Below are 24635 nucleotides of genomic sequence, written 5' to 3' on the forward strand. Positions count from 1 at the left end.
CATACAAACCAGGTTAGTAAATAAGCATTTGTAAGAAATTTGTACTTCTCTTGTCTCCTTATAGCAAAAAGCTATAAAGGGTCAGCACCCACCCACCCCACCCAAACATATAAGAAAAGCCATCCTGTGCTATGCCACAGGTACTGGTATATAACATGAAATAATGTGCTAATTTAATATGATCTGCAAATTCATTAAAATATAGAAAGCAGATTTGCGTGAACTAGTTGATCCATGTTGCTGTTTGAAACTGTTTACTGATGTGGTTTGCTTTCATTGAAAAAGTTCTCGAGTTCTTCATAGTTTCTAAATTCTTCATTTGACCTCACAGCAGCATGCACCCAAGCAGGGAGATTGGGAAATGTCTTGAGAAAAAATGCCTTGTGATCGCCAATCTTATAAAATGGTTGTGGTCTTGGCTGTGGTCGATCGTACCAATGTTGGCCTACATTTCGAATTAGTCTCAGGCATTTTGTCAATGAAGGACCATAAGTTTTCATTTTTCCCTTTTCCTCGTCTGTTCTTAAATAATCATATACATCAATGTCTATAAAACTTTCCCAATTTGAATACTTGCTATTTAATTGTTTGACGACACTTGACTCGTTATCGCTTGTCTTTATTGGCTGTTGGTTTCCAACTTTACATAGAAAGTCAAACTTATCGTCATCTGACATAAGAAATGGGTGTTTTAACGCTTGAATGGCAGATGGACGATCTTCAGGTTTTAGATTTAACATCCACAAAAGAAGATCATTCAGTGTCTCATCCTTGATTTTGTCCAAGCCAACAGGTTTCCCATTCAACATGTTGTCAGTCTCTCGGCTTATTTCCAAAGGATGTTTCCTTTTGTTGCAACATAATAAGCCACCATCCCTGCATTCTACAATAATGAAAACGCGGCTAATAGCAAAACAATAATTTAACACAATCAAATTTATGCGTGATTTGTAAATGTTGACATTCCTACACTTACATATACATCAGACTCTTTTTTGTATCGTCCTTTATCGACTGAATCATTATCTTCACAGTATGATTCAGGAGCAATCCAATCCTCAGTTCCCATGTTACCCTTGCTTTTATATGTCTTATAACCATTGTTTAATATTCGACTGATACCAAAGTCAGCTATGAGAAATTTGCTTTGTGAGTCTCGGAGAACATTGGATGGCTTTAAATCACGATGAAGAATAGGTTGTACACTGCTATGAAGATCCGCCAATCCGTTTAAAATTTGCTTTAGAATTTCAGGAAGAGCTTTTGAAGATCAGGTTGAGAAGAAGAAGTCACAAAATTCTCCAGCGATTCTTCACATAAGTCTAATATCAAATAAACATATTCTGATCCAATTTCATCTTCTATGTTGGAATAGTTTACAACATATCTCGACTTTTTTGCGTTGAAATCATTTAAAATTTCCTTTTCTTGCAGTGCATCCTTGAAGCAGTTATCTCGACGTATTCGTTTCACTGCTTTGCCGAAACCATCCTTTCTCAGTCCAAGATAAACACGGGTTTCATTATTTCCTTTGCCGATGCAAAACTCGTCTGAGAAAATTACACGTACATCGCCCACATTTTCAACCTTGACATTGGGATCACGGTCATATTCTATCAACTTTAGCAACAATTTTCTGTGCTTTGTTGATTTTTCAGTGCATTTCCACTTTGGAAACTGTTTTTCTGAAAATGGCAAAAGTATAAATTTCATGAGGTGAGTGACACAAAACAATAAACAAAAAGGTAGCACAAATTCCTTTAATTCCCGAAGGATTAGAATACAGAATGTTAATTTTGCAAAATTAAGTTTTCATCAACCATCAAATAATCATAAATTTCTTAATGATGAAATCAAAATCTGTTAAGATTAAACCTAAAACTTAATTACAATAATCACTAATTTATCATAAGATGTTGAAGTAAAGTAGTAGGAGGTGAAATAATTATGATGACAGAGAAGAACAACAAATGTTACCCCCACACCACTAAAATATATAGTTTCGGTCCTCTATACAGTGGTCTGAGCACAAAATCTGAGGAAACATGATACAGCCATCAATTTATGTAACTGATATTTTAGCAGCAGCGTTGTTAAACACCTCTCCCCCACCTCACTAAATGTTATAGTTTCGGCCCTGTATACAGTGGTCAGTGCTACAATATCTGAGAAACATTATACAGCCATTGAGTTCTGTAAGCGATATTTCATCAGCAGCGTTATTAAACACCCCCTCCCCAACTCCACTAAAAGTTATAGTTTTTCCATTAATACAGTGGTCCAAACTACAATATCTGGGAAACATGATACAGCCATTGGGTTCTGTAAGCGATATTTCAGCTGCAGCGTTATTAAACACCCCTCCCCATTCCACTAAAAGTTATAGTTTCGGCCCTCTATACAGTGGTCCGTGCTACAATATCTGAGAAAACATGATACAGCCATTGAGTTGTGTAAGCGATATTTCAGCAGCAGCGTTATTCTTGCTCGGGAGGTTTAAGTCGTAAGTGGCTTGGTCTGATTCACGTGCACTTTTTAATGGAGGTCATCAAGCCATTTGACAATCATCAATTAAGACACAGTTTGAATCATAAATGAGATTTTGGAGTCACTTGCTCTTCTAATATAGTGCAAATAATTATATTTATTTATTTTGAGAACAGTGGGAGTAATTTATTGAAATCAATGAACAAAGTCGTTGTTTTTATGTTTTGCGATTAGTAACGTTATTCGCTTACCTATTTTGTGAAATTTTCTAGTAGACAAAACTGGTACAGCAACTTTTATGCTCTATGCAACTTTCAAAATGCAATTCTAAGTAAAAGTATTCAAAATCTAATTCTAAGATAGAAAATGATCTTTGTGGACTTTTGAATGATGTTCACACTGAAAAGGTAATCTCCAGTATACTTAGCAAGAGAGAGCTCAAAAACTTGTAATTTTCTGTAAATTTAGAATTTAGAAGATCGTTTAATAAATGTGCAATTTAATGCTACATTTGTCATAATGAAAATTGTAAATAGCCTTCTTTTTATTGTGGAACTTTGAGAATTCAAATCGTCAAATTGGCTCATTTTCCATATGATTTTGAGGTATTTTATTACAATGAACAGGAATTCTTATTTATTGAAGTATATGAGCAAGTCCATTTGATGGTGGCCGTTCTTTGCATAATTTTCAATGTTATTAGCTAGGTAATGTATGCATGGTGGTGCAAACGTGAAGTATGACAGTATATCCAAAGGATAGTTTGTTGAGAAGTTTTTATTATTAAACAAGCAGAATAAAAATAAACGTTACTTTAAAAAAATAGATTGCATGATATCACCTCATGTCTCATCTTGATTTCAACTGACTGATAATGGCTTCAAGTACAAATTGTGAAGTGACAAGATTTTACTGTCATGGTTAAAACAGATTAAACCAGCCGCAAATGTTACCATTCAGTGTTGCTTAGGCATGTGATGAAAAATTCTTATAAAATTTGTTAATGTAAAAGGTTGATTGAAGACTGTATTTGAAGAAAACTTTTATTAGAACTTGGACTTGGTGATTTTTTTAAATGTTTCAATACTTTCGATGCTGTAAACCAGTAGCAAAAAACATAAATTTCTATCTGGAAAAAAGTTATACTCCGACCAATCTCCTGTACTCTAACAAAGAAAATAGGAATTAATGTAATCAAACACGTAATCTTTTTTCTTCAATGGAACTTATGAAGTGTAGTCAATTTGAGCACTTTATAAAAGACTTACGTCACTTTGCTGCTACGCAGTATTTATTGAGATAAACAAAACTTGTCAAGTTGTGCTGAGCACTGCCGTCTGGTACACAGTACATTTAAATTATTTGTCGTTCGCAAAATGAAAATTTAACCCATTGATACAGTATTGAACATACGTAATAAACGAACGTTTGGAGTCCGAAAGTGCAACACTGTATACGTACATCATGCATATTATTAAATAATATAAATCTTCATAAAACACATAAATACCAATCAAATGACTTGAATTGTGATACAATTCAAAACAAATATGCTTAGGTTATGCAATATATATAAATAAAATAGAATTGAAAGGCATACCTTGTTTTGTATTTTCAACACCAGAAGAACTTCCGACATCTTTAGCATCATCACCACTTGTGATTTCTACGAACAATATTTAAAAAGCGTTATCCACACAAGCTGTGTATTTCTATTTTGAGAACAAGTAAAAAATAATAATTTACAGCTAGCGCTCGAAAAGAAATAAAACAAATAATTTGGAAAGTTTTGGATAGTAGCTTTTAAAACTATAAATCTCGTTTCGTTTTACCATTAGCTCCAAAATCTCATATACATATATTACGCACTGTTTTACATGACTGACATTTTCAAGTAATAAAATGACCTTAAAATTGGAAATATTGAGAGGGCAGTATATATTTTCACGTAATGAACCGGCTTTCATTAGGCGTGATTTTAAAAATAAATGCAGATCAACAAACTTCGTGAATTACGACTGTTAAAAAGTATTTTGGTAAAACACAAGACAATAGACACTCTGTATATAGTAAATATTATTCATCTAGATTAAATATCTGAGGAAACGTGATACAGCCATTGAGTTCTGCAAGCGATATTTCAGCAGCAGCATTATTAAAAACACCTCCCCCACCCCACTAAAATTTATAGTTTCGGCCCACTATACAGTGTTCCGTGCTATAATATCTGTGAAAACCTGATTCAGCCATTATGTTCTGTAAGCTATATTTCAACATCAGCATTTTAAACACACCTCCCCAACAACACTAAAAGTTATAGTTTTGGCCCTCTATACAGTGGTCCGTGCTACAATATCTGAGAAAACATGACACAGCCATTGAGTTCTGTAAGCGATATTTCATCAGCAGCGTTATGCTTGCTCAATCAGGAGGCTTAAGTCGTAAGTGGCTTGGTCTGATTTACGTGCACTTTTAATGGAGGTCATCAAGCAAGTTGACAATCATCAATTAAGACACAATTTAAATTATAAATGAGATCTTGGACTCATTTGCTCTTCTAATGTATTCGAAATAATTATATTTATTTATTTTGAGATCAGTGGAGTAATTTATTGAAATAAATGAATAAAGTCGTTGTTTTAACAATTGCGATTAGTAACGTTATTTGCTTATTTAGGGAAATTTTCTAGTGGAAAAAACTGATACAGCAACTTTTATGCTCAATGCAACTTTCAAAATGCAATTCTGAGTAAAAAGTATTCAAAATTTAATGTTAAGCTAGAAAATGATCTTTGTGGACTTTTGAATGATGTTCACACTGAAGAGGTAATCTCCAGTATACTTAGCAAGAAGAGAGCTCAAAAACTTGTTTTTCTGTAAATTTAGAATTTAGAAGTTCGTTCAATAAATGTGCAATTTAATGCTACATTTGTCATAAGGAAAATTTTATATAGCCTTCTTTTATTGTGGAACTTTGAGAATTCACATCGTCAAATTAGCTCATTTTCCATATGATTTTGAGGTATTTTGCTTACAATGAACAGGAATTCTTATTTATTGAAGTATATCGAGCAAGTCGATTTGATGGTGGCCGTTCTTTGCATAATTTTCAATATCATTAGCTAGGTAATGTATGCATGGTGGTGCAAACGTGAAGTATGACAGTATATCCAAAGGATAGTTTGTTGAGAAGTTTTTATGATTAAACAAGCAGAATACAAATAAACGTTACTTTAAAAAAGTAGATTGCATGATGTCATTATCACCTCATGTCTCATTTTACTTTTAACTGACTGATAATGTGCTTCAAGTACAAATTGTTAAGTGACAAAATTTTACTGCCATGGTTAAAACACATTAAAGCACTTTAAAACAGGTTGTCTAACCTGAACAATTCTAAAATGCAGAGTCTGATCTGTATGGTGTACATTATATCAAGATTTATTTTAAAAGGTTTTAGTCTATTCATTGTAATCCTTTTTCTTTAATGAAACTTATGAAATGTAGTCAATTTGAGCACTTTATAAAAGAGTCGCGCCACTTTGCCTCTACGCAATATTTATTGAGATAAACAAAGACTTATCAAGTTGTGCAAGTTGTGCGTCTAGTACACAGTCCATCGAAATTATTTGTCGTTAGCAAAAGCAAAATTGAAGTCTTTGATACAGTATTGAACATACATAATAAACGATCGTTCGGAGTCCGAAAATTCAACATGTATACAACTTGGGCCGGTTGTTCAAAAGCCGATTAACTTAACCTAGAGTTAACAACTAAACTAGGTTCAGTTCGTTAACATAAAGTTGGCTAAACCTGGGTTAAAATTGCGTTATTCAAAGCAGGGTTAAGCGCTGGGTTAACTAACCTTGGGTTAAAAAGCAGGCGAATCCAAATAAGGTCAATTAACTATGTGAGTTCAATCAACACAATCAATAGCAAAGCCAGCAAGCAAAAAAGTTGTTTTGATTTTATCGATTACGTATTTTTGGATCAATTGATGGTGGCCAGTTTTAAAGTGATTCTTAGGTCTATTCAATGCAGTTGTAATGTTAGCACCGTTGCAGATTTATCAACAATTCGATTATCTTGTACATCTTATACGTCTTATACGACCCATTATTTTCATGTAATGGACCAGCTTTCATCAGGCGTAATATTACAAATAAATGTATCTATACAAACTTCATGAAGGAAACACCAAACGTTTTTTAAAACGAAAAAAGAAACAAAACAAAAAACCATGGTATGAATGTGAGTCAAAAAAGGACACTTGGTTTTTTTTTATCTAGACGACACGATTTCAAGTTATATATTTTCTGCTGGCAAAAACTAGAGGAGCGAAAGCCAGTCCATGCAAAGCAGCAAAGACGAAAAACGAAAAAAAAACTTTCAGTTCAAATAAAGCCATATAATAAACCTTTTATTAACCTCGCCTGCTCGTTCTTTACTGAGAAATCTCGGACCTCTATTTTTAGTACAAACCTTGCATTAAGTTGCTCAGTCTACACGAAAAACTTCAATCACACCCTCGGATATTAAGAGCTTATTAATGAATTCAGACATTGATAAATGTTACATAACCGTTGACGCTAATTCCTGTGGAGAAGGTACCTAAGTAACTATAGGGAAAAAGTTGTACAATTATACGCAGGATTTATTGAGGTGAACAAAGACTTCTCAAGTTAAGCTGAGCACTGCCGTCTAGCAGACATTTCATTTAAAATATTTGAACGTCGTTAGCAAAAGCAAAATTTATATCCTTGATACTGTATTGAATATACGTATTAAACGAACGTTTGGACTGTATATATCATATTTTTAAATAAAATAAATCTTCATGAAAACACATATATATTAATCAAAAGGCTTGAATTCCGATATACATTACAAAAGAAATATGCTAAGTTTATGCAATATATATAAAATGAATTAGAATTGAAAGGCATACCTTGTTTTGTATTTTCAACACCAGGAGAATTTACGACATCTTTAGCATCAGCATCATCAACACTTGTGATTTCTACGAACAATATTTTAAAAAGTGTTATCCACTCAAGCTGTGCATTTCTATTTTGAAAAGAAATAAAAAATGAATTGTAGCTACTGCTCGAAAAGAAATAACGCTAATAGATTGAAAAGTTTCGGATGATCGATTTTTAAAACTTTATTTTTCATTTAGTTTTGCCCAATAGCAGTAAAACAATCCAAAATGCCATATACATATATAACGCACTGATTTATATGACTGACATTTTGGAGTCATTTATATAAATAATTTAGTATTGCATATAGTACTGCATACAGCATTCTTCATATGACATTCCTTTCACGAGAAAACATGAGCCCAACAAAATTGACCTGCTCTCCACTGTCTGACTTCATAGCTCAGTTGGTCAGAGCACTGCACCGGCACCGCAAAGGTCATGGGTTCGAATCCCGTTGAGTCACCTGAATTTTTCTGGCTCATGAGACAATTGCTTAAATTGTCCAGCAAAGTGCGAAGATCATACCTTCATTTAATTAGGGAATATTGAGGGGACAGTTTATTAATGGATGCCCCCTTGTGAGCGCCCGTTATTGCGACGAAATGAACCAGTTTTTATCAGGCCTTATTTCACATACAAAGGTAGCTAAACAAACTTCATGAAGCCAACACTATATGTATTGTAAAATGAAAAAAAAAACAAAACAAAAAACCATGGTAAGAATGTAAGTCAAAAAAAGAACACTCGGAAAGTGGATTTTATTTTCTAGACAACACATCTTCAAACAATATCATTTCTGCTGACAAAACTAAAGCTACGAGTAAAAACTGGTCCTTACAAAACAGCAAGGACGAGAAAAGAAAGAAGCTTCGTTTCAGGTGAAATAATCCCATATAATTTGATATATTGTCTGCATGGCGGCTTTAAGCTACGTACAAATGCACTTAACACATTCACTTAACATGCGCTCAACATGGTCTTGAGAGATGTTGAGGGATGTGTAAACGCTCTCAACATGTTGAGCCTATGACATAAAATATTCCACAATGCATAGAAATGGTACCATTTTACAATAACATATGCTGCACAGGGCACATGCCTTAGCTCAACATTGTTATGTGAAACACAATGATTAGGCTTGTATTGTTAAGCCAATCTCCGTTGGGAAGACATTTTATAAAGAAAAACTTATAGAGTTCATTGATGCTGACTGTCTGTTTAGAAGAGGAGGAAGCTATTACCTACAACTTTATGCAATTTTATGCAACCTGGTCAAGAACGAAAATTGTAAACAAACATGTTTTTTAGAGTTGTTGTTTAATTACTGATGGATTTAGCTACAAGAAAAGTCTGGAATTATTTTATCTTTTATTGCTAGCATGTAAGCACAATGAAAAACGTGACCATGAAGGTATATGAATTTGATTTTGAGAAAGACAGCTTTAAAAAACCGAGTAGTATAGGGTATGAGTTAATATATTCGAAAAAATTGTTAATATGAAAAATTGGAAATGAATAATCATTGTAATATTATAGTTGGTTGAAAAGTAGTCACATTTGCGCGAACAAAATGTTAAAAAATAACCCCAAATAATTTTGTGATGGAAAAATAATTTGCCAAAGCCATGCTTACAGGAAAAAATATATTTACGTCCTTAGTTCCTCATCGCAATTGAGCAACCCACATTATGTTGTGTAATACCTAAACAAACTTACCAAAATATTTTGAAGACGGCAAAATACGAGCAAGACTTGGACCTGTAAATTTACTCTGAGCTTTTATAGAATTTTCACAATTTTTGGTTTTATCAGTATTTTAACTTTCTTCGTACATTGCATCAAACCTGCTCAAAGACACATTAACAATAGTTTGCTCTCACCTAGCAACTTCAATTTTGAACTCTTAGAGCTTCTTCATAAAACTTTTTCTCTTTGTCGTGTTGCCCAGTTTTATGAAACAGCAAAACAAGATAGTTCAAAGACGCAGCGACATCAACATGATTTGGAACTAACAACTGTTGTCGAATTTCCAGAGCTTTTCATGAAACTCTATAGCTTTGTCGTAGTTTCCAGTTTCCCAATACACCAAACCAAGATTGTTTAAAGACTCAGCGACATCGACATGATTTGGACCTAACAATTGTTTTCGAATTTTCAGAGCTGTTTCGTAAAAATATACAGCTTTGTTGTAGTCTCCAGTATCATAAAAAACAACACCAAAATTATGAAAAGACGCAGCGACATCAACATGGTTTCGACCTAACAATTGTTCTCGAATTTCCAGAGCAATTTCGAGATACTCCATAGCTTTGTCATATTTTCTAGTTTTAGTAAACACCTCACCAAGATTGTTGAAAGATGTAGCAACATCAACATGATATGTTCCAAACAATTCTTTTCGAATATCTAAAGCTTTTTCTTGACAATCTATAGCTTTGTCGTAGTTTCCAGTTTCAGTAAACACCAAACCAAGATTGCTTAAAGACATAGCGACATCAACATGATTTGGACCTAACGATCGTTTTGATTATCTAAAACTTTTCGTAAAACTCTATAGCTTTGTCGTACTTTCCAGTTTTTTTAAGCACATTACCCAGATACTTTAAAGACCCAGCAACATCAACATGAATTGGACCTAACGATTGTTTTTGAATTTCCAGAGCCTTTTTATGATGATTTTTAGCGATGTCATGGTATAAAAGACCGAGGATACTAAAATACCAAGCTTTGTCATAACTAGATTCTTCTGATTTAAATTCATCCAATAGTTCAAGAGCAAGCTCGTATTTTCCAAAATGTCTTAATTTGTCAACAAAATATTTGAAAACTTGTAAAGTATTCAAGTCGATTTTTATTTTTTTGGTCTTTAATATTTGAAAAAATTTTGCAAGATGTGGCATCAATTTGATTTCGTCGTCTCTTTCTTTAAACATATAAAGTGCTTTAGATGTTTGATCAACGTTGCTTTCCATTTTATATTCATTATTTGAATGTTCAGATTGATAAACAATAATTGCTTTGTAAACAATGCGGTGTAAACTAATGTCATTATTTTCTGAATTCAAGAACAAAGAACAGTCCTGTAAGTGCAGACAAATATCTTTGAAAGAAACGCTGGGATCAATATTTTGAACAAAAGAAGCAATGATATCACGTGGTATAGGATCAAACGATATCATGGAGAAAAAGCTAATAACCTTGGCAAAGATTGAAGATATTTTAGCATTTCGTCTAACAGCTGAAAGTGTAGCTTGTAACATACTTTTGGAATATACCGTGTTGAACTCAACAAAATCTGCGTCCATGTCTTCTTGTTCTCCACAAGATAATTTCACTAAATATTGACTCCAAGTAAATAAACAATTTACTTTCTTTACACGACTGACGTAATAACCAGCAGCAGCCAAAGCCAGCGGTTGACGATCTAATGCGTGCGAAACTTCTTTCAACAATTGATCGTCAGCATTTTCATCTTTAGTGTAAGAATTCAACAACTGACAACATTCTTTATCATTCATTCCACTTCTGATAGAAATATGTTTGTTAAACTCATCATCTTGAGGTACGGCATCTGTGTTCTGGATAGTTACTATGATTTGTCCATTTATCCACATGGGATCACCCACTTGGGGAAGTAACGGAGAAATTTTGCTGAGCTGTACCACGTTGTCTACAATAATCCACCAATTTTGCAAGAATGTTATTCGAGTTAATATTAATGTTTGCAAATTCTTCACTTTGTCTGTGATGGAACAGTTTTTATCTTCAATTTTTTCAATCATATACTTGTCACAGTTTAATTGGGATCCAAGCTTACAGTAAGTTTCTAAAAGAGATTCCTCATTCTTTCCATCGAGAATCATTACAAACGAAGTTCCACTTTTCCAATCACACGATATTTTTCACAAACCTGTCTTGCAAGTTGAGATTTACCACTACCAGGATTTCCAGTGATGTAAAATATGTCAGTTTATTATTGTTATCATTCCTTAATTTTTCAAGATCTTTTATAATTTGATCTCGTAATTCAGTACGTTCAACGAGAAAATGATTAGGTTTAGAAGAAAGAACTTGAAATGAAATAAAACTGCTTCGAGCAGCCAATATTTGAATGATTTTCTTGAGAGAAAACTGCAATTGCTCAAATGAATTTCTAATGATATTGACCATTTTATCAAAATCATCATCTGAGCATTTGCTTTTATACGAATGTGCGTCGTTGTTTCTTACAACACGAAGTGCATCAACAGCATCCTTTGTTTTTCCATCAAGATGCTTTCCAATTGAATTTGAAAAAAGTATTGCATGAAATAATGTTGTACAGTCCCATTTACTGGTATCTCCATTGCGAAAACTCATTGCTACTCTTTGAGGAAGCCTTTCACGTATTTCAAGTTTGTAAAATGTGTTCCCACTGTTGTTTGTGTCATCCCATTCTCCATGGGTTGATTTGTAACGAAAGTTCCATTTTTGATAAAAACTGAGCAAGTTTCTTTTGAACCACACCAAATATTCGACGAATGTATATCAGATTTCTTTCTTCTCTTGATTCCATCTGTACAAAAGAGATGACAAGCAAGTAAAATTATACGATACACAAATCTCTTTTATTGCAATCTGATTGGCTGTAGCAGCTGGCGGAATTTAACAATATTTGACGGCACTTGAGAATCCTCCTGTAGTTAAATTCCAATTTTACGGTGCATGAACGCGGTCCAGAATCCTATAGCTAAATACTTAGTAAAAAAAGTATTTTTTAATAACCAAACTATGTTTTGAGTTTTCAAAAGCAAAACGAACAGCAAAGTTTTAATTGTTTACCCTAACATGGCAGTTGTGTTGATGATTTTGACGTGAAAACACACAATTTAATGCCTTATCGATGACAGATGAAACAAACTCAATTACTGAACAAAAATAAGGTAATTATCCTTATCATTTGCAAATTAAAAGTTTATATAGGCCTAAATATATTTACTTAAGTAAAAACTTCCAATGTTTTATTTCCTAAAGCGTGGAAAAAGACCAAAACAAACAACGGAGTCGACTGTAATTTGGGGGTTACGAAGAGTCAAAAAATTTTAGTCACAACGCCACGGATATTTTTCTTTTATTTATATTTTTATTGAAATAAGTACATTGCAGTATATTTTAGTATCAAAAATTAATTTAAAATGATAGAAAAAAACGATCCAGGAGAAAAATACAGAAATAAATAAAACTTGTTTCATACAATTCTTCTATGAACTCCTAAAAGGTCTGATAACTTAAAAATATTTTACGACATACTGGCGTCCTAGACCCAAAACCCTTACAAAAATTTGATGGCATTTGCTAAATTACACTTGGAAAACAGTCTAACCACATTAACTATCAAGACAATACAATTTAAAACGTTTTATTTTTTATGGACGAAAACTAGGAAAGTGAAAGCCAACCTATAAAAAACAGCAAGGACAAGAAAGAAAGCAAGCTTCGTTTCAAATCAAATAATGCCATATAATAAACCTTTTAATAACCTCGCTTTCTCGGTCTTTACTAAGAAATATTGGACCTTTGTCTTTTTGTACAAAGCTCGCCCTACGTCTTCGTCTGCAAAAAAAACTTCGGTCCGATGTTTCTCCGTAAAGAGCTTGCACTCGGTTATTAAGGGCATATTGATTGTTATCATTCAAGTTTGTATAAGCTTGCTATATGTTAAGCTGTTTGTCAACTTGATGTCTTCATTGCTCGTTTGTGCGTCCTTACACCGGAATACGGAAGATCAAGCAGAAGTAATTTACAATCGGCGAGGAATCATCTGAAAGCATAGTCTTATAAAATAAGAATTATTAAAAATCTTACTCTTCACAAACTTCAGATAAAAGCTATAAAAAGAATCGTAACAAGAAGTCAAGATATTATTTAAATGCGTGCTCGCAAGTGATAAAAAATCAATTATATTTCGCTTCGGCAAACGGTTCAAGCTTTGTAGTCTATTGTTAATACATTCCTCGGTTTAATCTGATCGCAGTAGTCTGTTTGTGAATTTAATGAAAGGCAGAAAGCAAATGAATATATTTGCTTTCGAACATTGTACGAAATACTATTTCTAATATATAATAAAAAATATTATTTGTGTGGATTTGTAATTTCTTATCAAGTTAAATAAAATATGATACGTGTCAAACCATGAACAGAAAATAAAAATAAGCGATCACTTGCAACGTGCAAAGCTTTGCATTCAAAGATAAAACATAAGATCGTCTGAATTATAGAATTTTCCAAATGTAACGAGAAAAAGAAATGATAAACAGCACGGCTTGTTGGTTAAAAGTAATACAAGTGTCGATATATGTAAACTAATACTTGTCATTAGCGAGTCAGACACGTCATAAAACTGTTTTGAAACATATATTATCGACGTTATATAATTTGTATTATACCGAAAATACATTTCAGTGAAAATCATAATGAATTAAACTTTAAAAGTTGGGTGAAATCTGTTGAACGTCACTTTTCTAGATGCAAGGCTTGTAGAAGCACAGTTAGGCGTGACACGCAATCTACGCTCATTCGTTCGAAAAATGCAAAAACGGCTACAATTACTAAGTCATATGGCTGAACATTGAGCTAAAAGTACATTTTTCAAATCTTTAACAAATTTGACAAACATAATACCAAACATGTTATTTCTATTAACTATGTTCATTCACTTCTTTGTACCTATATACCTGGCCGGCTCCCCACATGAACGTAGTGCGTACCTATTTTTTTTCTTTGCCTGCCTGGAGTAAGCTACAGCATTATATGTTATGTGCAATTGTATAAACGACTAGTTTTCTAAAATAGAAATGTTTCGACATCTCATGGTGCAATCTTTAGTATAAGTGAATATATACATATGTGAAACAAGTACCCATATTATTGATTTCTTTGTTCGGATTGTATGTAGATAGCATGAACAATTTCTATTAAACAAAATATCGTTTCCTTTGTGCGTATGGTTGGCCTGCCCTACCAAAACATCATACAACTGCAAGAGAAAGTTTAAGAGCTTAAGAGTCAACTTTAATTAATAAACCCTGTATAAAGAGAAAACAGCGCATTCTCAGGAATATTTACCTGAAATTTAAATTGATCCTTTTCGAAAATTAAAAAATAGTTCTGGTGGATGAAGCTGTGTTTGCATACGCCATCAGCCTATGCGAACTTATCTGAGCTCAATCAATTAAATCAATCAATCAATCATACCATCAAAAAGAATATAAATCAATCATGAATACATTTTTGAAGAAAATCGAAACATTTGTTTGAAATTTTTATGTTTCGCATTGCTTTGTTTTACATAAATAAAAGATTTTTTCGTGTTTGCACTGGTGAGGAGACGTGTGAAAGACCCTCGACCAGAAACCCTCGACCTTCGGTCTTGCTTGCTTTTCTCGGACTTGCACTTGTATGATAGAGTGTGTTTTGTTAGATGTATAAATGCTAAAATATTATTTTTTTTAGAATAATTAAACAAATTTAACTGTTAGACGTAGGCTCAACACAAATTAGATTACGAGTTCGAGATTTCTATGAGGCAATTTTTGATGAAGGCTTTTAACTAACATTTAGGAAGAAATATGTGTTTGTTATTTTAACTGAATTTTTGTTAATGTTACTTTCAATATCTTTAATGTTACATTTTGCTTATTGCATGGCAACTTTGGTAGTATACAAAGCGTCGTTTCTAGAACACTTCGCAGTTTGGGACCTAGTATACGCATTCTAAGCGCCCCAACCCTAGTTCGCGTACGTGGTTACTATGTATATCTGAAAGACATATATAGTAAGCATATAGTGTAATTATACTAGCATAATTACAAGACAGCGAAGACAAAACACTGGACAACGGCAGAAGCCAAAGACGGCCGGCCCACCCCCAGCGCCCGCGCAGCTGGCCTTCGGGGTCTATTAGTTAGAGTGTAGCGTATAGTAGGGTACGTGGTAAGATGAATAGTGAATCCAAAAGAGTACGTATGAAAAGACAAGAGCAAAAAGAAAGAAGAGAAACAGAGAAAAAATTGAATAATATAATAATAAGACAGAGAGAAGAACATATTAAATTACATACTAGATTGTTACTAGAAGCAGGCTACATGCAATTAGAAGAATAAACACATCAGACTAATAAACATTTTTATACTCATTATATACAGTTAAGATTAGTTTGATGTGATATTAGTTTGATGTGATATTAGTTTGATGTGATATTAGTTTGATGCGATATTAGTTTGATGTGATATTAGTTTGATGTGATATTGTGGATACTGTCAGAGAAATTTTACATCTATATAAGCAAAGTGTTATAAGTGGAAGAGCTTTGAACTGATTTCTTGAAGCTTTCCAACCACTTAAATCTACATCAAGAAAGCGTGCTAATGTAGCTCCACCCACACCTCTTCCGGAACAGTGTAAGCGCAGACTTATTAGGCCTAAGGATGAAGTCAAAATAAGACCACCTGTTATAACAAATTCTGTAGGTTGCGAAGCTGCATATGGGAATATATGCGACCCAACGTTAATAAACTACAACGCACATCGGTTTCTAAGTGCAGTAAATTAAATGTCTAAAACGTCTAAAAAAGATTCTAAAGAAGTTCCAACACCTTCAGAGGTCGGCTCACCCCCTTTGCCAAACGCGAAGTGTTCTTAATGAAGAAGAAAGCGAAGGAAAGCCTTCGAAACCATCTAGCTCTTCGTGTAGCAAATCCTCATCAAATAACCGTTGAAGATTCTATAGTGAGTGTGATAATTACTCTAGCAGTTCCTATCTGTTGAACAACTAATGTTGCATCAGCAGGTAAGTCTACATCTATAAAATCGCTATAGTTACATTCAGATTTAGTATCACCAATACGATGTGTTTTTGCTTTACTTAAGACAAGTAATTTGCTAGGAGTTTGAAGTACTCGTAGCGCTCCTGCACTTGTAAAACATTTTCCACTTAATGATATTCGGTAGAGTCCAGCGGTTTCAATGGTGATTGTAGAAGAATCTTTTTCACCTTTTTCACACATCGCGACATTGGTCCAATCTGAACCTCTTTTTCCAGTAACTAAAGTACTAACTTGAGTGTACACATCTACTGTAATTTCTAGTCGTTTTTTATGTTTTTCACGTCTTCTATGGTGTTTTACACGACGGGCGTGGTGTTTTTTTGCCGGACGTAGCAAAGCTTCGAGAGCCTCACGCGTAGGTTTATCTACCTCGGAATAGTTCCAAGAAGATATGACTATTTTTTCAGCATTAGAATTATATTCTAGTTGGAATTTTTCAAAATTTTCTCTCTATTTTGTCGTTAGTATACTTCTACTGCTCGGCGAAAGAGATCGTTTGTAGATTCAAATTCATCAACCGAAGTTTCAGCTGCGTTAGACATTTTAATATTTATGTGACAAGACACAACTGAAGTGATAACACTATAAATATAAAGTGAAAGTTTATTGTTTTAGAATTAAGAATACTCTAAATAATGTACCTGATATCTTCGCGTCCAGTTAATGGGTATTTTACTAACATGTGACATCAATTTGTTAGTGTTATCATGTTCGAAACTAACAGGAGGGCCTCAATATTGTTTAAACACGGTAGATCTAATGTTGAACCACTCGTGTTGAAACCGTTCAAACCAAATGTTTAATAATGCTATTTTATTATTTTCGAGTGTTTTTCCAGTAGGAAACGTTACTAAAGTTACATTTACTCCGCTCATACCTGGGGGGTAAATCCAGTAGGAGAGTTCAAAACAGGTCGATCTCCTTGGTCTCCTTTAAGCCCATCACCTCCTGGTTGTCCTTGAGGTCCTTGACATCCTGAAGGCCCCTGAGGCCCCAGTGGCTCCAGTGTCTCCTTTAGGCTCTTGAGGCCCTCGAGGTCCTGCGACCCTTGCAGACCCCGGCACTCCTTTAGGACCTGTTAGACCTCTAATGCCTTTTTGCCTTTGAGGTCCTTGAGCTCCCTGAGGTCCTTGAGGCCCTTGAAATCCTGTGGCCCCGGGCGCAGCATCGCTTCCATTTGTTCCATCAGTTCTGTCATCTCCTCTAGGACCCTCATCACCTTTCTCTCCATTTGGTCCTCTATGACCCGTATCTTCTTGAGCCACTGTAGCTCCTGTATCACCTTTATCTCCCTTAGCTCTTCTTGGGCCACTAGGCCCAGGTGGTACTGGTTTTCCAAATCCATAACCATCATCAGTTCCACCGATTATTAATGTTGCAATTAGTTTGATACGTTTAGTTTGATGCGATGTTTAGTTTGATACGATGTTTAGTTTGATACGATGTTTAGTTTGATACGATGTTTAGTTTGATGCGATGTTTAGTTTGATACGATGTTTAGTTTGATACGATGTTTAGTTTGATGCGATGTTTAGTTTGATGCGATGTTTAGTTTGATGCGATGTTTAGTTTGATGCGATGTTTAGTTTGATGCGATGTTTAGTTTGATACGATGTTTAGTTTGATACGATGTTTAGTTTGATGCGATGTTTAGTTTGATGCGATGTTTAGTTTGATACGATGTTTAGTTTGATACGATGTTTAGTTTGATGCGATGTTTAGTTTGATGCGATGTTTAGTTTGATACGATGTTTAGTTTGATACGATGTTTAGTTTGATACGATGTTTAGTTTGATGCGATGTTTAGTTTGATGCGATGTTCAGTTTGATACGATGTTTAGTTTGATACGATGTTTAGTTTGATGCGATGTTTAGTTTGATACGATGTTTAGTTTGATGCGATGTTTAGTTTGATGCGATGTTTAGTTTGATACGATGTTTAGTTTGATACGATGTTTAGTTTGATACGATGTTTAGTTTGATGCGATGTTTAGTTTGATGCGATGTTCAGTTTGATGCGATGTTTAGTTTGATGCGATGTTCAGTTTGATGCGATGTTTAGTTTGATGCGATGTTTAGTTTGATGCGATGTTCAGTTTGATGCGATGTTTAGTTTGATGCGATTTTTTTAATAGCTTTAGCTTCACCTTCACGGCGTGCGTTTTCAGCAGCGGCAGCAACAGCTTTTTCTTTTTCACGCTCTAAGTCCTTATTTGTCGTTTTCATCTCTTTGAGCCGAAGCTACATTGGCAGCCTGTTTGATATTAGAAAAGGAAACTATGGTTGTGATCCAAACAATGGAGAGCTCAGACAAAATGTAATTCAACGGCAAGCGATTGAAATACCTCCAGGCGCTCACAACATTCCCAACATCAATCAAGCTATTGAGGACGCTATGGAATCATTGGGGTAAAGTTCTCACATGAAGATGAGATCGCAAGTCGTGAAATATTCTTACATCAAAATCTGCGATTACTATTAAGGGTGACCTTGTAGTTTCCTTTAATGTAGATAACAGCATAGGTCCTATCCTTGGTTTTGTTAATAATGGATATGATATTACTAGAGGAAAGACTTTAAGTCAGAATCGAATTAACATAACAGATATAAAGAAACTCCACATTCACTGCTCGCTTATTAATTCAAGTATAGTAAACGGAATTTCTTGTGATGTTATTAAATTGTTTACTCCAAACCGAGGACCAGGACGTTTGTTGGAAATAAGTTCTAGCCCACCGACCTACTTACCAGTCATAAGGAATAGCCTTCTTACTCGGGAGCGAATGGAAATTACTGATAAATCAGGAAATGAACAGTTTCACGTAAGCAGTCTTGTTGCCGATCTCGCCCGCGGGGATGTTAAAAGAGTGGCTAGAAAACTTGCCAGTAATGTGGCAGTGGTCTCGCACGGAATCGACTTTGAGGGGATTGCTTCAGGCGTGGCAGTTTGTGGCTTTCTTGTGGCTCCCTCAATCCTTACCTGTCATATGTATAGGCTTAGGGTTAGCCAACACTGTCTTGATCTTGCGCTCTTCTTCTTGGAGCGCTTTCACGAAATGTTTGGCCGCGTCATGCCCTTTGTAGAGCTGCGGCGGCTGCATTTACCCGTCAGAACGAACTACTATGTACGAGTAGCCGCATGCTTTGTGCCTGGAGGTTTGCTGGGTGCCGCTCTTTTCAGCCTTTGTGCTCGGACATCTTTTCTACGAAGGCGAGCTTTTCCGGCTTGCTGACCACAATCTGCGCATCGTTGTGCCTCTGCCTGCGTGCTGAAACCACAACACCGACATGGGACCGGAACCGGCGACCCACACCGTATTTGTTGCAGATGCACTCCGCAATACTTTCCATACATGACTTTCCACACAGTTCTCTAGTGTGGACCTTCACTCACGCGCAATTGTTCTTGCCCTGCCTCATGGCTGTCGAACGTTTGGATATACGCTGTGAATCGTCTTTCTTCAAATGACCAACGGCCGGCGGAGGGGACCGCCTTAGCCCCGATGGCCGGCTACGCAGGCGATGGGGCTGGGGCAGCCGTCTTTGGCTCCTGCCGTTTTCCAGGGTTTTGCCTTCGCTGTCTTGCAATTATGCTAGCATAATTAAACTATATGCTTACTATATATGTCTTTCAGACATACATAGTAACCACGTACGCGAACTAAGGTTGGGGCGCTTAGAATTGCGTATACTAGGTCCCAAACTGTGAAAAGTACTAGAAACGACGCTTTGTATATTACTACTTTAGAATTGTCTAGAATTGCGTTCTAAAGTAAACAATCAAGGTTTATCGTCAGAAATCTGAATAAAACGCTTGACGGCAATGTCGGCAGTCATGTTTTTCCACTCCGTATACCTATTGCTTTCCTATTCGCTATCAATTAATACATAGAGAGTAAATATTTATATTTTTCTCCAAACAGAATTAAATACTCTCCAAAAATTTATGCAAGTCTAATTATCGATCAATGAGCTAACGCCGCCTTTGTTGACATGCTATTGAATTTACATCGCATTTTATAGATCTTAGTAGTCAATTGTAATTTAGAGAGAAATTGTTGATTTCTCTTTAGCAACTCAGTTCTATTGGGAAATGATCAATTTATCCAGGCATAAAATTTTTGGCTTACTTTGACTTTGTCTACGTGTCTCTAAGATGACTATGTCCGCCACAAACTATAAATATCGTTTAGATGTACATACAAATAACACAGTTTTCATTAAAAAATCTTTGATGTTAAGCAACAAAAACATTTCAAACATAAATAGCAATTAAAACCTTGCAACGCATTTCCGTCATTTTAATTTGTTCTCACCGGCATATATATTATACGCAATTTTCGCTGATGTTTAAATTTATTCTAAATCGCAAAAAGTACGTAAATTCGAAAGAAGGTTTTAGGTTAACATCGATAGGAACAATTATAAATTATATATCTGATTTCAGAACGACAAAGCACAAAGATTTGCTTGGCAGTGTGAAAAATAAGAAGCAATGAGGTAATTAGCATTGAACTAGAATACCTCCGGAAAGACAAGTCGGGAGGGGGTACATTAAATCCAAATTTTCGCCATTTTGCAGGTCAACCCCCATCCTTTTGTAAAAGAAATATTAAAAAACAGATTTTTTATATTTCTTAAATAGAATGTCAAAAATCGGACAAAATCATAGCTATGCTGTGAAGTTTTAACTTTTAAAGCAAAGACAAAAATTTGAGTTTTTGAAAGTTCCAGACATACCTAAACTTTCAAACTACCTAAATATTTGTTTAAACAGAGCACTCTTTCTTTGACAAAGTGTTTAAACAGAGCATTATTTCTTTGACAAAGTGTTACATTTAAGCAACACTGTCATCTTTATTCCTGCAAATTGTAAGACCCAAACATTCTTTTCCTCTGAAGTATTAGAATTTAGAAACTTATGTTCGTCCTATCCCTAATATTTAGATTTGAACACTTCTCCGTCAAAAGCAAATAATTACCAAACAGTGACATATGTTGATGTTTTGTATTTACAATGATAGTGGAATTGTGTGACTAAAGAAGGTGGATATAAGAAGAACACCCACAAATTTGGCTTCTTTTTCAAACGTTTAAGATATGGATGCTAGATTTTACAAGCATACCAATTTTTCAAATCAATGAACATACATGAACACAAGCAAAATAGAAAGTTAATTGAAGGGAAGGGGTAGTTTCCAGTATTTGAATACACATTACCAAGATTGTTCAAAGAGGCAGTGACATCAACATGATTTGGATATAACAATTGTTTTCGAATTTCCAGAGCTTTTTCGTGAAACTCTGTAGCTTTGTCGTAATCTTTATTTTTGTACAAACCTCGCCCTACGGGCTCGGTCTGTATAAAAAAACTTCAGTCCGATATTTCTCCGTAAAGAGCTCGCACTCTGTCGTATGAATGTTTTATCATATCTTCATTTAATGAGCTCGCACTCTGTTATTAGGGGCTTATTAATTATTATCATCCAAGTTTGTATAAGCTTGTTAGGTTGTTTGTCAACTTGATGTCTTCATTGCTCATTTGTGCGTCCTTACACCGGAAAACGGAAGATCAAGTAGAAGTAATTTGCAATCGGCGAGGAATCATCCGAAAGCATAGTCTTATGAAATAATAATTATTAAAAATCTTACTCTTCACAAACTTCATAAAAAAGCTATAAAAAGAACCGTAACAAAAGTCAAGATATTATTCAAATGCGTGCTCGCAAGTGATAAAAACTCAATTATATCTCGCTCCGGCAAACGGTTCAAGCTTTGTAGTCTATTGTTAATACATTCCTCGGTTTAGTCTGATCGAAGTAGTCTGTTGGTTAATTTAATGAAAAGCAGAAAGTCCATTTGCGACTTTAAAGTAAATATACTTCGTGGTGAGTCATAAATAATTAAATATACTTTAAAAAAAAGCCTTACCTTGTTTAAGATGGCAGTGATTTGTTTTTGGTAAGCATATTGTTCTTGTTTGGAATTGTAACTTCGTTTGATTTATCTACAATTACAGAATTTACAAGCTTCCATAGGTCACATTTATACGTCGTAATCAAGCATGAAAATTCTTTGTTTTTGTCTTAAAACCTTCAACTGGTTAACGGCGTGTAGCCTTGAACAGTTGAACTTTTAGAAAGATTTAAAATTCTGACAACTTAAGCATCATATATTCTTCTTTCGAGTCGATAAGTGGAAAATTATTTTGTGCCACGGAATTTAAAACATCTTAAGAATAGATTGTTATGTAAAGCAAAGATATGGTTTTATGATTTTTATTGTTTTGTTCATAGTTTGAATATAATTTGGAACAAATTGATCAATAGAAATAAGTATAAATTTTATTAAATTATACCGTTTTAAGATATTTTGGAAGTAAGTATGTGATGATAAACCTCAGCTACATACTCAAGGTATGGAAATTTACAATGTCAGATTTCGCAACTTTTCTCCATTAATTTAAGATATGACCATAAAGTGGAGTGTTAAAAGAATTAATAATTTGCAATATTCATATCTGCTTTAAATTTAAATTTATTGTAACTATAATGCGATGAATTTGCATACATGAACTTTCGCAACCAAAGCTTGACGAAAGACAATTGTAACGTTAAAAAGGTTAGCAAATTTTTTAGCCGCATTTAAAATGTGGAGATAACACACTTTCTGATCAATATTTCTACTTCTAATACGACTTAAATATTTAAACTATTCAATGATGACATGCATGAGTCCATTTGCAATTTAAAACTAAATTTTCTTCCTGATTCATAAATGTCATTTCATACTATCACAAGTATAATGAAATAACACATATTTTATAAATATACCGTCCGGACCCAAAGATAAATATAATTGCATGCTAGCAAGCAGGTTGAATTCCTTAGCAAGCAAGCACATCACGATAAACACGCTTCCTTTAGATGACAGTGATTTTTCGGTAAGCAAATTGTTTGTATTTGTAACTTTGTTTACAAGTTGCTACGGGTATCTATGATGTATATTTTATAGTACTAGGTTGAGACTAATATTTATTAAAAGTATTAATTATATTTGACGAACAACTTTTATTCAAGATCTCATTTATACATCGTTTACACACAAGATAATTCTTTGTCTTTTGTCTTACAAACCTTTTACTGGTCGACGGTTGAAGCTTTGAACATTCGATCTTTCAGATTTCTTAACGTTCTGATAAGTTAAGCGTCAAATGACTTCGTCTGTTAAGTTGATACGTGGCAAATTATTTTGTGCAACTGAATTTAAAACATTAAAAGTTAATTGTTATGTAAAAGCAAAGATACGGCCTTATGATTTTATTGTTTTTCCTAATAAACTTGAATTTAATTTGGATCGAATTCATCAATAGAAATGAGAAGTGTAAATTATATTACATTATACCATTTTAAGGTACTTTGGGAGCGATTGGTAAAAACTACAGCTCGATATGTCAGTTTTATTTTTATACTAGTGGTACTCTTGCTCGTTGAATAACACAATATCATTGCACAATTATATGTCATGAACGTCTAAATTGTGCTTGTTGAAATCTTTAGTATAAATGGTTTATTGATAAACATTTAAAAAGCTACATTTCAGAAATAATAACGCTGCTAAAAGGCGAAAACCACTTTTAATAAACATAAATTAAATTACAATTAAACACATCATGATAAACACGCCTTATTTTAGATAAATGGCAGTGATTTTTGGTAAGCAGTTAATATGTTTGTATTTGTAACTTGGTTTGATTGGTGTACAATTACAGGATTGCAAAGTCTACGGATATCTATGATGTATATTTTATAGTACTTGGGTGTGACGAATATTTATCAAATAAATATGACGAGCAATTTTATTTAAGATCTCATTTACAGATCGTTAACACACACGATAATTCTTTATCTTTAGTCTTACAAACCTTTTACTAGTTGATGGCTCCAAACTTTGAACATTCGATCTTTCAAATCACTTAACGTTCTGAAAAGTTAAGCGTCAAATGGTTGCGTCCTTTGAGTTGATACGTGGCAAATTATTTTGTGCAACTGAATTTAAAACATTAAAAGTTTATTGTTATGTAAAGCAAAGATACGGCCTTATGATTTTTATTGTTTTTATTAACATGTTTGAATTTTATTCAGGTTTCCTTGGTATTTTTGGAGCTTGTTAAAAAAAACCTTAGCTCCATAATTATGAGTTCGTCTTATACATGAAAATTTACAATATCAGATTGTGGAACTTTTGTTTCATTTGCTTGTTTAAGTTGAATAAGACAAACTAGGCGTTCGTTGGCTTA

The 24635-nt window shown here is 34.1% G+C and overlaps 2 protein-coding genes and 1 long non-coding RNA gene across 3 annotated transcripts; all 3 read right to left on the minus strand.

Annotated features, from left to right (window-relative positions):
- Positions 1–254: 254 nt before the first annotated feature.
- On the minus strand, positions 255–4737 carry LOC124449000 (serine/threonine-protein kinase/endoribonuclease IRE1-like). Its single transcript, XM_046999943.1, has 5 exons — positions 4725–4737; positions 4088–4153; positions 1294–1685; positions 990–1174; positions 255–903 (listed from the first exon to the last, which is right to left on the minus strand). The coding sequence occupies exons 1-5, from the start codon at positions 4735–4737 to the stop codon at positions 255–257; spliced, it is 1305 nt and encodes a 434-aa protein (XP_046855899.1).
- Positions 4738–9700: 4963 nt separating this feature from the next.
- On the minus strand, positions 9701–9928 carry LOC124449754. The gene is made up of 2 exons (XR_006949573.1): positions 9897–9928; positions 9701–9771 (listed from the first exon to the last, which is right to left on the minus strand). It is a non-coding gene; the product is annotated as an uncharacterized LOC124449754 (long non-coding RNA).
- Positions 9929–10003: 75 nt separating this feature from the next.
- LOC124449001 lies at positions 10004–24391 on the minus strand. The gene is made up of 5 exons (XM_046999944.1): positions 24261–24391; positions 23473–23595; positions 22268–22343; positions 10301–12027; positions 10004–10072 (listed from the first exon to the last, which is right to left on the minus strand). Exons 4-5 carry the CDS (start codon positions 11333–11335, stop codon positions 10004–10006), a joined length of 1104 nt encoding a protein of 367 aa, XP_046855900.1. The 5' UTR covers positions 11336–12027; positions 22268–22343; positions 23473–23595; positions 24261–24391.
- Positions 24392–24635: the final 244 nt, after the last annotated feature.

Source organism: Xenia sp. Carnegie-2017, unplaced genomic scaffold, assembly GCF_021976095.1.
Source record: "Xenia sp. Carnegie-2017 unplaced genomic scaffold, XeniaSp_v1 HiC_scaffold_23, whole genome shotgun sequence".
Classification (NCBI taxonomy): Eukaryota; Metazoa; Cnidaria; class Anthozoa; order Malacalcyonacea; family Xeniidae; genus Xenia; species Xenia sp. Carnegie-2017.